Below are 17,020 nucleotides of genomic sequence, written 5' to 3' on the forward strand. Positions count from 1 at the left end.
TTTATTTAAACAGGCAAATAGAAAATGGTTTTGCCAAACCCTGGTTATTCTTACCAACAAAACAAAAAACACATAGTTTATAGTGGTTTGTGTCCAGTATTGTCCCACGTCACTGGCCTTTGAGCCAAACCAAAATATAATACTTGACCAAACTGAATGAAGTGCTCGATGAAAATATCAATTTCTTCCTCCATATCGAAAAACACAAACTTCAAGAAAATAAACCACACTAAATCACTGATAGCCGCAGATTGTCAAAACTACCGATTGATGACCGGGGGAAACCAGCTCGGAATGCACAAGTGTGAAAGCGTACATAAGAGTCAATGTTCTAAAAACTAGCCATCCGGTCCGAGCCACAGTGAAAGTTTAGGTTCTTGTGGAAAAATTTTTGAGCTCGGACAAAGCTTCAGGTTCATCCGGGCAAACCTTCAATGGTGTGAAAGCTCGTGTATGATTCAATAGTCTAAACTGCTTCGTCCTATATGGGACGGGCCCGCATCGCAATGGTGTCACAGAGGGCTTAAGGCTTGGCAAAAACGGGCGAGGATTGAAACTGTATCGTTGCCTGTGGGACGGTTATTTGTTCTTAGTACCAATTTAATACAATTCCATTATGGAATGTAGTGGTATCAATCTAATCAGTCACGATGGCCTGCGAGTTGCAAAACTCTGAAAAAATTGCTTGTCTTTTGGTTAATTGCTCAACACAAACTGATTTAGAAACAATTTTTTACAGTTTGATAACAGCAAAGCTGCAGTGATGCTAACCACAAGTATGGTTGGCGACTAGATTGATGTGAGAGTAGAGGTAGTGGTCAGTGTCATGGACGTCAGGGCTGTCTGTGGCTCTCTCCAGGTAGTGAAGTTGGTCACCATCATACACCACACCTCTGAGTCCCTGACAGGTGGACACTGCTGCCCAGGAGTCTGGCACTCCCCTCAGTCTGCCCTGGTAGTGACACAGCTCCACCTCCTACAAACAAGATGAAATGGTCACTATCAAACACTACACCTCTGAGTCCCTGACAGGTGGACACTGCTGCCCAGGAGTCTGGCACTCCCCTCAGTCTGCCCTGGTAGTGACACAGCTCCACCTCCTACAAACAAGATGAGTTGGTCACTATCAAACACTACACCTCCGAGTCCCTGACAGGTGGACACTGCTGCCCAGGAGTCTGGCACTCCCCTCAGTCTGCCCTGGTAGTGACACAGCTCCACCTCCTACAAACAAGATGAAATGGTCACTATCAAACACTACACCTCTGAGTCCCTGACAGGTGGACACTGCTGCCCAGGAGTCTGGCACTCCCCTCAGTCTGCCCTGGTAGTGACACAGCTCCACCTCCTACAAACAAGATGAGTTGGTCACTATCAAACACTACACCTCTGAGTCCCTGACAGGTGGACACTGCTGCCCAGGAGTCTGGCACTCCCCTCAGTCTGCCCTGGTAGTGACACAGCTCCACCTCCTACAAACAAGATGAAATGGTCACTATCAAACACTACACCTCTGAGTCCCTGACAGGTGGACACTGCTGCCCAGGAGTCTGGCACTCCCCTCAGTCTGCCCTGGTAGTGAAACAGCAAAATCCTAGATATATCTATCGGTGCAAAAGAAACGTCATTATCGTCTTCCGCAAGAACGACAAAAGCGTAGGCCTAATCCTTCAATTTCGTGAACGTGATCATCACAGACAAAAGAGCTTTTATTTTTAATTGGGCATTATTGTATTGAGTACTGAGAAAATCGGCTTGATTTTCTGACTTTGTGCTTAATCTCTCGAAAGCATGTTGGCCAGGCTTTGCTCGGCTCTAAAATCGACATTATATAAAAAAAAATCTAATTTCCAAACCAAACCGATTTTAAACCGATCTGATTTGGCCCATTTGTAAGTAACATTTTTTACCTGACTCAAAGTAAACAAATCTGAAGTGCAGGCTACTAATAGGAAGAAATGTAATGAAATTAAAATCCTTCTTTAGCATCAATGAAAGAATGGAATTATTTATTAGCTAGTGCCCTAGCCAGCCACCTCGGTCAATTCGCCCGATTTGATCGTAAAAAAAATTGTCAACTTCATTTAGTTAAATCGGCATATAGGGCCCTCTCTGGTGTGACCCGCCGGGGGCTAGGGGTATTATTGTTTGACCGCTTAGAAAGCAACCTGCGCACTAATGCTAACCAATGCTAGAGTAGGTCGCTCTCTCAGCGGCCGAAGTATAACATTAATGTTTTTTTATCCTCCTAGGCCGGGGGCCACATTGGTTCTAAATACGGCCCTATTATAGCGCCTTCAAACAGTCCACGAGGACAGTTGATGCAACCTGCATGACTGATGACAATTCTTTTACTTAGGTTGGTAGAGAATTCATGTCGATCGTTCAAGTAATAGTGCCAGTTTAGCTGTTGTAAACTATTTGTCCTAGTGCTCTTACTGGTATTAAAAATTGTTGCCACAAAAAAACGTATGGTAATTCTCATATTAATACTGTTATAATAGGCTGAGCCAGTCACACTATCGCGGACTGTGTCCCAGTAAAATTTCCTGAAAAATGCCGGTAAAGGTTCATGGGCCTCCATAGATCGTGGGCCCCTCCGCCACTGAAGGCTACCTTTTTTTCCTTTTGGTGAATTTCTTTATAGGGAAGTAGCTATTATCGTAGGTGGCACAGAAAGATCTAGACCCGTGACCGAATAACTTTTTCATGTTGATGTCCCGAGAGGCCAAAAACGCTATTCCTTGAAATTTTTATATATATAGTGTCCGTGAACGCGATAACTCAAGTAATTTTGTCCAATTTTGATGAAATTTGGTTCAATGGTGTTAGGCGGTCATAAACTTGAAAGAGTTCGCAAACTAGCATGATCGGACCATGGGAACGAAGTTTTATGGGGTAAAAATTGGTTTTTCTCATTTTTGACCCTCAAAACACAAAATTTTCCAATTTTTCTCTATGCCTTTTTAAAGAGCTTAAAAAAGCAAACAATTTAGTACATCAAAGTGTTTTTTTACGGTTATTGGTAACAGAGAAAATTTAAAAAAATAATTTAAAAATTCCTATGTTATTCTTATGGAGAATATTGTAAAATGTTGTTGTTCGCTTGTTTATGGATATATTTTGATCAAACTTGGCAAATGTATTTATTTTATACTAAGCTATTAATCTATATATCTAATTCCGTAAGCCCAAAATTTTACAATGAAATTGTGAGCAAACGGGAGGCCGTAAAAAGCTGGGAGGGGTCTCATTTTAAAGGTCTGGGCATAATATTTTGGGGAAATTATTAATTTTTCTCAATTATGCACCAAAAGGTTGTTACGGAATAATATAATTCACATTTAAATAGCATGGGAATCTAGGTAATGTCTGCTTTGTTTATTTTAAAACATGTTTAACTTTATCTAAGTTTAACTTTATCTAAAGCATATGATAATTTGTAATATGTACTTTAATATGTATACTATTATCATTGACTAATTATACTAAAGCCCCCCATACACGGGCGAGCATGTTAGCGAGCCTATTGGCGGACAAGCTTGCGAACATGCTCGACGTTTCCAACAGACGGTCGAGCATGCTTGCCTATTTGCTGCCACCGCACAGTACTCACTTCTCTCGTGCTGTGACAGTCCGACGAGCCGAACACCGAGCAAAACAAGCTCGCCGGTACGAAGGCTCGCAGACCCCACACATGGGCGAGCATGTTTGCCGCCAACACCGTCACGAACATGCTCGTGAACATGTTTGCCCGTGTATGGGGGGCTTAAAGCTGAAATAGACTTTTTCCAATTGTATGTTTTTTGGTGTAAAAACAAAATATAGAAATAATATCATGTAGAAAGTTTTTATTATAAACACACCGCATGAACAGTCCTTTGGAATTTTTATTTTAAACAGACCAGACATCAAAATGCATTATGCAGGTATGTAATAACTATTATACATATTATAATATACAAAAATGTTGAATGATAATTCAAGGTAGGGTAACCCATGAGATTAACAATTTGTACAAAATAATTACTAGAATATATATATTTAGGGCTACAAGCCACTAGTATTTTACTAAAAACCACACTTTATTAGTTTCCTTAGGGCAACAAACCTAGGTACTCGTTAAACCTAATGTTATTTAAATAGATTTAATTAAAAAACAATTCAGGGAAATGGAAATTTGTTTAGTTGGCAGGTTTACTGCGGCTGGGGTATTTTTTACTATACATATTTTATATATATATGAATTTGAACAAATGGTGTTTTTGGCCTCTGGGGACATCGAAACGAAAAAGTAAATCGGTCCTGGGCCTAGGTTTTGCTATGAGACCTACGGTAACATATCTTGCATATTATAGGTAATCCCTAACGGCATTTAATGATTAAATAAAAATTTTTCTGAAAATTATAAATACGGTTGACACTTATTAAGCCAAGACAACAAAAGTTTGTTCAAATTTATACCTTCCGCAAAGATTCGTGGCGGCTGAGGGATTAGGACGGTCGGGTGGTGTCCTAGCCCCTAAATTAGGCCCTGCTCAACTGCCCTGGGTTTTGACCATGAGCACAGAAAACATACTACTATAACCCAGAATGCCAACCGCATGGTAAAAAGCATTAAAGTGTTTTGAGAGAGCTTTGCCTGTCAATCCGCAGGCAGCGCCACCAGCGTTGCTATGCTGAGTGCATGGTAACGCTGGTGGCGCTGCCTACGATTTGACAGGCAAAGCTCTCTCAAAACACTTAATGCATTTTACCATGCGGTTGGTATTCTGGGTTATAGTAGTATGTTTTCTGTGCCATGAGTCACCCACTAAGCTCAATGCATAGTTGGGAGAATTTTGGTATATCACAGTGTATTAAATAACGCCAGTTTAGTAACCTGCGTCAAATAACAAGAACATTAAGCCCAAACACGAAATAATTGCGACGATATTAAGTATGCATTTGGTTTTAAAATAATGGACAGTTTTCGTGTCGTGGTATGCTTAATATCATCGCAATTATTTCGTGTTTGGGCTCAATGTTCTTGTTATTTGATGCAGGTTACAAAAATGACGTTATTTAATACACATTATGGTGATATACAAAAAGTTTACCACCTATGCATTGAGCCCAGTGGGTTACACATTGTCAAACCCCAGAGCAGCCGAGTGAGGGCTAATTTAGGGGCTGGGACAAAACCCGACCGTCCTAATCCTTCAGCCACCACGAATCTTTGCGGAAGGTATAGGGCGGGTAAATTTTTACCTCTTTTTACTGGTTAATTTGAATATTTAAAATCAATAAATGTTGATCAGCTTAAGTATGAACCACAAGATGGTTACAACTAGAGCTACCTTAGCTACAGCGAGCTGAACACAGTGTGGTGTTGTATTCTACACAAGTGTGGATTGATTGGTTAGACTGTGGTCCAATCAGTCAGTTTCACCAAACACAAACACATAAACACAAGCTCACATCACATCAACACTTATTTGGTTAGCTGCAGCTGACAATACAGCTTACCAATGCATTCACTACTGTACTGATACAATATGTTTAGAGGTACAGTAATTCTCTAATTTATGAGCCGTTCTTTTTTATGAGTTAATTGCAAGAAAAGTTGTATCCTAGATTAAAAGAATATTTCTGTAAAAAATAATGAATGATGATTTATTCCATCAAATTTGAAACATAGTACAAATGTTTACAATTTTTACTATAACTATTAAGTTTTACAGCATAAAATAATCAAAAAAAGAGAAAGAAAAAATTAACAAAGTTGTGAACTTTATTTTGAATGCTCTGTAAAAGAAGTTTCTGTCAGAAAAAAAAGTAAAAAAAAGGATGTCAAGTAGTAGTTATGTATGTTCCCAGTACTATACGTAAACTATTGTGTAAAAAAATGTAATTGTATAAATAAATTAAATATAGATATAACAAAATGTTAACATACCTGATGGTTGGGTCTCCTGACTACATATAAACCATCCTTTTGGTGTTTTTCAAAATATCCTTTGGGTATTAACTCTCTGAAACGAAAAATAATGATTCTAGGTATTTATTACAAACTGACTGAAAGTTTGGTACATGCACCTACAATCTTGCAAGTCTTGAAATAGAAGACCAAATTTCTATAAGACAATATAGTGGGGAAATACGTCTTCAAAATAATGTTTTCCAGAATGGCTAGTTTTATCTTCTATTTTATTTATTCCCAGAATTGATTTTTTTTATCTAATAGTTTTGACTGATGAATTCTCCAAAATATTTATTTTTATTAATTTATTTTATTTTATTTCATATAACTTAATATTAAATTGACTGAAGATAACATTTTTTTGGATGAAAAAAAGTTTCTAAAAGGGATAGGCTACCAAAGGAAATACGATACTAAGGGAAGGGACACAAGCTCACCTATTGAGTCTAAGATCTAGCAGTTGGTCCCTTCCATTCATGTCTAGAGCCACAGTCACATCATGAAGATGCTCCACTCCATTCTGAAATAATAAAAGCTTTGGTTACACTATAGTTTTAATTTCAACAATACAGAACCTTAGACGTTAGTGCTATCTAATATTGTAAAAATGTGACAAATAGTGTAGCCTATATTAGTAAAAAGTACCGGGGGACGGAGCCCCGTTTTTACAACCCGCTGATTCTGCCTTACCATGAACAATGAACTATGAACTATGGATTGGTGATTATGCGGTGAAGAAACAACAATTTTGAACAACCAAGTATGGGCAAAAAGCTTGAAGTCTTGGCTAACAAGTTGGGTACCAGTGTCAGAAACAACATCTGGTATTCCGTAGCGGGCAAACTGTTCTTTGCATTCTCAAAAGTTCATGTGCACTTTGGGATTTATATATGGGTTGCAAAAAATATAATAGTGCTGCACCCTGTTGGTAAACCTTTAAACTTTTCAATGCTATTGAATATCATAGAACCAACTTGTTTGGTCAAATCAGCTGACAAAATTATTTAACTCCTTTTAAATGTGAATACAAGGTTAACATGGGAAACTCCAGAGCCACTGGGGCGGAGCCTGAAAGGAGTTTTGAGATAACATTATGCCTATATGTTAATCGGGAATGTGAGCTATCATCACCCCAAATTTCAGCCCAATCCGACTGTATTTTTCGCTTTTACTTGTCACAAACATCTATTCAAACTTTCTCATTTATAATATTTAGTAGGATACAGCTGTCCCAAATTATGTTAACTAAAAATACCCCCGCTGCAGCAAACCTGCAGACTAAGCGAATTTCCATTAACCTGATTGGATTTACACTAAAATGCCTCCATAAAAATAGCACATTTATTTCCTATTTAAATAGAATTAGTTTAACGAGTAATTAGGTTTGCTGCAACAGGGAGGGTAAAAAAGACTTTTTTTATAAAATGATAATAGTTTAGTAAGAAATAAAAGTGTTTTCCAAAATCGATCAAAATATGTTCATAAACAAGCAAACTACAACAGTTGACTTATTCTCCATAAGAATAACATGGGAATTTTAAAATTACAATTTTTTTGAATTTTTTCTGTAACATTTAGGCGCATTATAAGGATTCAATATACTAAATTATTTGTTTTTTTTAAGCTCTACAAAATGGTTTAAAAAGAAATTGTGAAATTTTGTGTTTTTAGGGTCAAAAATAGGAAAACCCGATTTTTACCCCATAAAACCCCACATAAACCCCCGTTCCCATAGTCCGGTCATGCTGGTTCGCGAACTAATTCACGTTTATCCCGCCTTACACCTTTAAACCAAATTTTATCAAAATCGGACAAAAATTACTCAAGTTATTGTGCGGATGGACATATATATATATATATATATAAAAATTTGAACGAATGGTGTTTTTGGCCTCTGGGGACATCAAAATGAAAAAGTAAATCGGTCCCGGGCTTAGGTCTTACCATGAGACCTACGGTAATAGCTACTTCCCTATAGGGAAATTCGCTAAAAGTGCAAAAAATTGTAAAATCGACCCTTAAATAAGAGTGAAACATTGAGTTGACCAGTTAACTCAACAATCAACACTCAAACGGCACCAACACGAAACTTCATCACCCTCACTGACTTGCTCTATTTTCCCCTATATGAATCAAGTAATCTGCAGCAGTGTATTCTTTGCTCAATAGTCACAAATCTTTTGTTTAGTTTTTACTTGTTATTTTGTTCAACCAACATAGTTACTTGGCAACCCATAATAAGGTCAATATAAGGTTAATGTTAAACTTTAAAATTTTCAAATCTCAGCAAAGCGTTTGACTGTGTCGACCATGATGTCCTGCTCCATAAGTTGGAGTTTTATGGTGTTCAAATTAATGCTTTAAAACTGCTGAAAACATATCTTAGTAACCGAAGACAGATGGTTTGCAGCGGGGGTCGGTGGTCCGCGGTTGCCTTAAGCAACTGTGGGGTACCACAAGGCTCAGTCTTGGGCCCTCTGCTATTCTTAATCTCAATAAATGATCTTCCATCCAGTCTAAATTGTAACACATAACTTTATGCTGATGACACAACTTTGCTTATACATAGCAGAGATTTAGAATCTCTTGAGCTTGAGGCTAAAAACTCAGTAAAAATGTAGCAGCAGAATGGTTCTCTGCAAATAGTTTTTTGTTAAACAGTGAGAAAACCCAAACCGTTGTCTTTGGGCTTCGTAAAATTCCTGAAGTACAATGTGACAAGGCCAAAGTTGTTAAGTTTTTGGGTGTTTATGTGGATCAACTCCTGTCATGGTCATATCATGTTGAACATCTCTGTACTAGACTAAGTAGATTGACATTTCTTTTCAGAAAACTCAATGATGTAGTTCTTTTGACTATATAAAAACTGCTTATTTCACACTTTTCCAATCAGCCCTTAATTATGGAATAATCTTTTGGGGCAGCAGCCCTCACATCACTGATGTTCTTTTAATTCAGAAAAAAGTGATCAGGATCATGGCAAATGTCAATCACAAGGAGCACTGTAGACCAATTGTTGTAGATTTTAAGATTTTGACTGTTGTTAATTTATTTTTATATAACATTTTTTTGACTACTTTTAAGAACCTGAAATCCCACACTCTTAGGGGTGATGTCCACAATTTTAATACTATGAATAAAGGGAAAATTGACATCCCTTATGTTAGACTTGAAAAAAAATGAAATCTTATTATGAAGTACTGGGACTCAAATGCCTTAACAAACTCCCCAAGAAAATACTGTTGTTAAACAACAAAGCTTTCAAAAATCAAATTCTTCAGTGGCTAACTGTACATCCTTTTTATGGGCTGGGAGAATTTTTTAAATGTTCAACCAAAGAAATCATATAATCTAGTCACTGCCTTTTTCATAAGTATTTCTTTTGTAAATAATATCACTAAATAATATATTTTGTTTTTCACTAAATAATATCTTGTATCTATTTTTTTTCTCCTGCAAGTATACCATAGTCTTCACTGTGCCATCTAAATAACCTTTGTATCTTATTTTATCGTTTTGTTAATGCCTGATTTGTTTTTGTACTGTAATTTATCTTTGACTTGTGTTTTTGCAGCATGTAATCAACCTTGACGTATCCAAATGCATGTACATGTTTAACGGAATAAAAATATTGATTCTTGATTCTTGAAATCAATTGTGTAGCGTAATACGAATTTTCCTGAGGTAGTGGCTGTCGTCAATCACGTTCTTAAGGCTATAAGTCCCTAATGAAAAAATTTAGACAAAATCCTTCTGCCAGATTTTGACACATATATTACAGACAGACAAACAAACAGACTTTGCTTGTATTAGAATATAAGATAAAATGTAATCAAATGTATTATCCTATATAGGCCTACCTCAAGTTAAAAAAATCTCATGCAACAAACTCATCTCTGAAATGAGAAAGAAATTAAATAAAGTTGTCAGGAATGAGGATAATTAGTTTTTAAAACCTTCCCTGAAAATTATTAAATCTGGATGTTGCCGGTTAAATCTTGACAAAATGTTAAAGAAATTCATGGTATTTTGTAACTGGACCCAGCTGTCTCTGCTGTTTTGGGCATTTTAATAACTGTTCCTATATAATTATAAATCGGGTCGGGTCATCGATTAGTCAGTCAGTAATAAAGTGGACATTGCATTGATAATGGAATTCTATACTCAACAATTTGTAAATACAGCTTCTGTGAGAAGACACGGGATAAGTAGATGGATGGAAAATGTGGATTTGGGTATGTCAGTAATTTATCAGATGGTATGATAATGACGTAGAATTGAATTTATAAAAAGTCCCTATTCCAATGTAGGGTCTACACTGAGTCTGAGATAATATATTAAACTCAAATAAATACATATAGTATACTCATATTCCAAGCATACTTGTTATTAACGTAAAACATGTTAACGATCATGTTAAAGAAATTCCAAATAAATCCAATGAAAAATTATATAAACAGACAGTGTGAATGAGAATTGATCATATCAATTGTGTTTGACGAATAACTTTATCAAACATCGCTTCTGTTTCACACATCACGTAACTTTATGTAATGGTGACAATTCCGTGGTTATGTGTCCACTGGGGCTGTTCTCGGAGTTGACTCATCACCTGCTGTGTAAGGAAGTAGACATAATAATCACTACTGCCCAAACCTATAGAAAGGTTCAGTCCCGCCCCGCCGCGAGCAAAAGCCCTCAGCAAAACTTGTGTGTATTTGGGACCCTCCAAACGGTGGGTCTGAAGCCGGGTTTACACTATGTAGCAAAACCTGCTATATAGCAGATTTGTGTAACATCTAGCAATGTTATATAACATTTGCTAGAAGTAGAAAAAGTTACTTTTCAAAAGTGCTATATAACACTGCTATATGTAGCAGATCCTGCTAAATATAGCAGAAATTGTGCTATCCATTGGGAGTCGGTAAAGATCAAAAGAAATACTTGCTACATCTAACATTGCTATATGTAGCAATGTTATACAAATATATTACGTCTAGCATCTGCTACATGCTATATGTAGCATTTAGTGTCATCAGTTCACAGTTGTAGCCTCCTGTGTACGGACGTTTTTGCTCAGCAATCTTTGTTTACAATGGAAGGACTGGAAAGTGACAGTGCGGGGGACGGAATACTATTATAAACTTTAATTGAACTGTTCCGTGGAATACCGGTGTTGTGGTAATACGTAAAACGTTTTTGAGGCTACTTTTTCGTAGCCTTATTTCGCGTCTTAATTATGGATCGTCAGCGTGATCGTCATCATTAAGGTCCCATGATAAATCTGCTACACTGTACTTATTTATCGGAGGAAGAAGCGGTCGAACCTAAAACCTTTGCTTCCGCCTCTGACTTCCAAAAAAACCTAAGGATCGCCGTGATAGCTACCGCGAGCAGCAGCCTCTACGGCGTGACTTTTCGATACAGAATACGAATGAAGTTGTGCTACATATAACATATAGCTCGAGCACCGGAATCACTAAAATTGTCTGTAACTTTTTTGTATAGCAATGTTATATAGCAAAAGTTATATAACAATGTTATATAGCAAAAGTTATATAGCAGGTTTTGCTACATAGTGTAAACCCGGCTTCTCTGCTGAACAGGCACTAACGAATACGATTGATGAGTAATCATCTGCCAAAGCTCTGATGCATGCTGGGAGTTCCGCATAAATATAGCCGACCCCAACAGAGGTTGGCTGCAGCTGGTCAGTAGTTACTGACCGGAAGTGTGTGGCACGTGGGGCGTCTGGCGGCGGCCAAACATTCAATCAAACAAATACCTTTCCCAGTAATGGCAGTAATAGGCCCACTGCCACTAGTCACTGTCACTGTCACTGGGCTAGACGCTAGACGTATGCGTAGGCGTGTAGATCTGAGGGGTGGATAAATGACAGCGGAGAGCACAAAATAGAATAGTCGTAGCCATTGTGTGCGAACAGACTCATCAGGTAGTATCACTACTTTGTTCAGTTCGTCATCAGCGGACCGTAATGTTCAGTTTAGGACCGGAAGTTAATGTCGGACACGCGACGCCCCTTTGACCGGAAGTTTGGGTCGTGACGAACTCAGCCCCTACTACTGTACCAGCAACAGCAGATGCACTGAACACTGTACAGTACAGTACTGTTATTTGTTATTGTACTTTGTGCTGATCAGTACGTGTTTGGTAAATTGTCCGAGGGATTAGCGATTAGCACAGCACCACACAACCCCGCGTCTCGCTAATCGTAGTTGACAGTATGAGCGGACAAAGCAGAAGTGGAAGCATTGACTTTCTAAAATAGTAGTGAGACATCCATCCAGAGTCCCCAGACTGCAATACTGTAGAATAACAGACTAAAAATGCTTGCTCTAAAAGGTCCCGACCGCGTTTCATTACTTCCTGGTTGGAACAATCCTTGTCGGGATACCGTACATTAACTGTCTGCATACATAAGCACGCAGATATCACACTCTTGCAGTGAATGTACTCCTCGTTGAACAAATAAAACAACAATTTAAATTTCAATAAAAAATAATCGCATTATAATAAGCAATGAACGATGCACTAACCATACATGCTGCTAACGAAGACCACAGATAGCGATGGAATTTTAATTACATCTCATACCCCATACGATAGTTATTTCCTTATTCTGTTGGCCCAAATTGAGTGTGTTTGCTTATCGGACCTCTTTTCATAAAACAACACATACTACAAATTGAACTATTTCTTATTTATTTCAATTACTAAGTAGAGACGATCGCAAAAATATACCTAGAAACCATAGATTTATAATATGAACATTATTTCCGTATTTCATAAACGTAAAACAACGAGACCATGAAGACTTATGTAAACATAAAGAATTCAGCAACAAAGGAAGCCGGTATCGTGCTACATACCACGGGGTGTAAATATAGATGTGGTTATTTCCATAGAGATCTAATGATGAATCAGAATGTGAAAGTGTTATTGTAGAAATACCAAGAAAGCAAGAGCGATCATCAGAGGAAACGCGATCATCAAGGAATTCATAGAGAGGCGTTAGTCAGATAGAACATTGAATTAGTATATTGCAGCGATTCATCCGATATTGCTTACAATATCGGATGATTCGTATGAATGTTGAGAAATAATATATACAAATCACCAGAACCAATGACTGAATATTGCCAGTAATCTTCCTATCCTACTGTTAAATTATGAAACTCATTTTGACGTGAGTTGGTCAGTTTCATGCCCGGTCACATGAGTGTAAATAGTTCCAGATGTATGTATCTATTTTATAGTAGATTTCAAAGCTTACTCTATGGTACTTATTTAGAGTGCTTACTCTATGCTAAAAAATCTCTGAGGGCATTAAATATTTGACACACTTAAGTTAGTGAATAAATCATCAAAATGCTATATAAATATGCCGGGGGGAAACATACTAAAAATTACTTCGAGTTCATCTATTAAACATTAAAGGATTGCCGAACGTCTCGGTTTAGCTAACAATTTCCCGGTGTCCCGAAAAGGGCTCTACATGTCCTTTATTTTTTTTTTAATCTATACTTATTTAATACGCAAGCAGGATTTTTATGACAATTACTCCTACGAAACTACTGAACCGATTGACATGTTTTTGGTGTCATTGGAAAGAGTGTAACGTGAAGTTGTGCAGGAAACTTTCTTTTTAGGAAAATAATTAGAGAGTGAGGCCCAGGGGCCCCTTAAATTTTTGTATTTCTGCATAAGATTAACATGGGGAACAAACATTGTTTTGAAACTCTAGCTGTTGTCAGAAATTAAATATTAATAATTGGTCTCCATGGAAGCATGAGAAAATTCACAATTTTTACATTTGCTTTGACATGTAAACAACCAGAACCTGTCAAATACCTATTTCACAACTTCAGACAGCTGATCCAAAAAAAATAAAACAACTATGTGATGTAGGTTTATTTAATCTTAAACTTTATGAAAGATTATTTATTATACATCTATTTAAATGATTATGAAACAGATTTTTCCCGTTGTAAAGCAAAGATTAATAGTGAGAAGAAGAACATATGTTAATTGTAAACAGTCAATGTTGTTATCTATGTTGTATTAAAAATGTGTATAGTTTTGGATGTTGTTTTGTGTTTTTTTATTTTAAGGATTTGGCAAGTGAGTAAGCCTATGATAAATACCACCATTTCAGAGTTCTGCCAGTTTTTGCCTAACTCTGTCCTGCAGAGTTTAAAGTAGCCTACACCTTATTGTCTACAAATTGGCTAAATAACCGGAAATTATGGCTGTGATTAGTTTTAAACAAGTTATTTGTTTATAAATAACTCCTGTACTTCTTTGCAATTGTTCGATTTCGAGCAACACGTATACTAGTAATGTAGACATTCTATAGATGATGGGCATGATAAATGATTGATAAATGATTGGGCATTCTTCACATTGTCTGACGGAAAAGTCTAAAATTGAGTAATATATATAATATAATTTTATACACTTTTGACTAAGCGTTGTGTAGAACGGCATATTTATACATGCCATAGAATGCCCACACAGGTGTGTCAGGCGAGTATAAAATAAAGATAGACTTTTTTTTTATCCATTTACGTAAAAGTATTGATTTAATTTGTTTATAATTTAGTTAGGTTGGTTGATTTTTTATAACAACAGTAGTGCCAAAAAAGGAATCAAAAGTCTAAAAAAACCTTCATGATATTGACATATTTTGAATGTCGTTAGATTAGCTTAATTTATTTGAGATAAGATAAGCCAAACAAGGATACAAAACCCTAAAACAAATCTTAGAAAAGCGTATTGTATACGTTCCACTTTGCCTGTAACACATTATATACTTATAGTTTATAAAGTAGTAGGTTTCCCGTATACTGTAGAGACCCCTAATCCCAGTATAACCTCTCCATTGACAGGTTTGTTTCCGGCTTCGCGCAGATAAAATGTGGCAGAACTAATCCACAAATCTATATATAATATTAGTATATTTAATCCAAGCTGCTAGAGCTTCACTACAAGGACGAGACTCGAGATCAACCTTATCGCTCAAGTCTGGCTTTTTGAAGAAGGCTTTTTGTCTGGCTGATTTTGTATGATGTACAGTAGTACAGTAAATAGAGGTGTTTGAAGTATTTGTTATCGTCTTATTCGCTTGAATAAAGATGTAAATGGTAAATTCCTTCATGCCAATGCTGCATGAGCTAAGAGATAATGAATTATGGGGAGGCCGGGTCAAGGCACAGCACAGCACTCATTGTATTGCATTGTGATGACGGATCTGCTTACATGCGGGCCATGCTTATACTGAGGACGAGTAAACGTTTGTGTCCTGAATGTAAATTAATCGACTGATAGGCAAAATCAATACTGGCCACAGCCTTGTAAAGGTTTATCAATCACCAGCCGTGTGAGTTTTAGAAATTCACGTTTCACGACTATTTCCCTGAAGACGGTTGAATTAACAAAAAGTGATACAATGTTCAACATCTAACCAAATCATTCATATCCTATCATATCTAACAAAATTTCATGTTCATTTACTCTACACTAAATTCTTTATACGTGCTTACGAAACCACCCCTTTAATAGCTATGCGAGTAACAAAAAGTCTTGCGAGGAGGCGTTAAGCAATACGTTTATGTCGATATAATACTTGCTTTAAATTTGAATAAGCTGAGCTAAATCACAGTGCTTCAACGAACTCTACGCATCTAAGCGGCGAACTACATAACAATAAAAATAGTACAAAATGCAAACAAAACATTTAATTATTAAACCTATCACTCTAAATCGAGCATCGTAAATTTTGTATTAATTTAATTTGTTATTGCATTAAATTGAAGTAACGCCACTAAATAAAGAGGAAAAACACTATTCGCTAATTGTCCGTTTAGGTGATAAGCCATATGTTTAGTTGGTTCGCGCCTACTTTATTTCACAGATTGATTTAGCTTGTGAGCTGATTTTACAACTTCAAACCTTCATTACAGTACACACTAAAGTAAAAAGCCAAACTCCCTTGATTTGTCAATTTTGCTTCATGTAATTTTTATTTTTTGTTTCAGGTTAATTTTTTTTATTTTTCTAAATGATTTCAGGTAATTTTGCTTTAACACAGAGCTTTTGGCAAAGCTCAGTTCAGCAAATAAATTTCAAATGCATAGGGTTGGGTAATTGATTGGTTTGTTATCAGTGACAATGAAGTGGTCAGGGAATGCTTATCGATGCTGATAAGTCAATCAGACTGACGAGGTCACGGGGGCGTTACGTATGCTGAAGGAAATAACAATTAAAACTATCATTAGTTAGATAGATAAATTAGTTGGTTTAGTGATAAAACAGATAAATAAACACAGACGTGGCGTTTCAATAACTTTCTTCTAAATACAGTAATAAAGAAACGATAAGAAAGATACATTATGTATGATTGAGCGTAGACAATAGTGGAATGGTTTGAGTAACATCCTGCTATTATTATTGTTAGTTTCCAATGTCTAATGACTCGGTCTTTAAAAGTTAGATTTGTCCATGTTAACTTGTCTGTACTTTCATAGCTAAAGCGTTTTATGAAAGCTTTCGATACACCTATCGATCTATTGCAGTCTTTAACTTTACGATTACCGAGGTTAAAACATCACATAATTATTATGTTTTGAACAATGACTTCTGTCTAATCAATTAGTTTTATTGAATCGTGTTTGTAGTAGTATTGAAATGATTACAACCATTACCCTAGTCCACATACCTTTAGATGTGCAACAACCAATCATTGAGAAATAACAAATATTGTAATATAAACGTGCGGTGCAAGATGCGACGCTTGGAGTGCTTTTTGTTTATAAAAGATATGTTTATATATTAAAAGCCATAGAAGCCTCTCTCTCCTGTCACCTTAAGGCTATACTGCGATTTTTGGTGGAGAAAATATTAGCCTAAGTATAAAGGAAAACAGCTTACTATTGACCACCGTCCAGATTGACTTTACGGTGCTTTCTTTAACTATTCAATCAAAAGTCTTTTGTTTGGAGAGAAATAACAATTCGAATAAAATTATAAATGAACTAT

General features: G+C 36.6%; 1 protein-coding gene across 1 annotated transcript in view; it reads right to left on the reverse strand.

Annotated features, from left to right (window-relative positions):
* LOC129004142 (disintegrin and metalloproteinase domain-containing protein 12) overlaps positions 1 to 17,020 on the reverse strand; it is a 126,514-nt gene that overhangs the window by 37,295 nt on the left and 72,199 nt on the right. The window contains exons 3-5 of the mRNA XM_054432581.1: positions 6,400 to 6,482; positions 5,939 to 6,014; positions 772 to 976 (exon numbers count right to left, since the gene is read on the reverse strand). Coding sequence (XP_054288556.1) covers positions 772 to 976; positions 5,939 to 6,014; positions 6,400 to 6,482 — 364 coding nt within the window. The remainder of the gene's footprint in view (positions 1 to 771; positions 977 to 5,938; positions 6,015 to 6,399; positions 6,483 to 17,020) is intronic.

This window comes from Macrosteles quadrilineatus, unplaced genomic scaffold (assembly GCF_028750875.1).
Source record: "Macrosteles quadrilineatus isolate MER2022 unplaced genomic scaffold, UCM_ALF_1.0 Scaffold_1__1_contigs__length_201487025, whole genome shotgun sequence".
NCBI lineage: Eukaryota > Metazoa > Arthropoda > Insecta > Hemiptera > Cicadellidae > Macrosteles > Macrosteles quadrilineatus.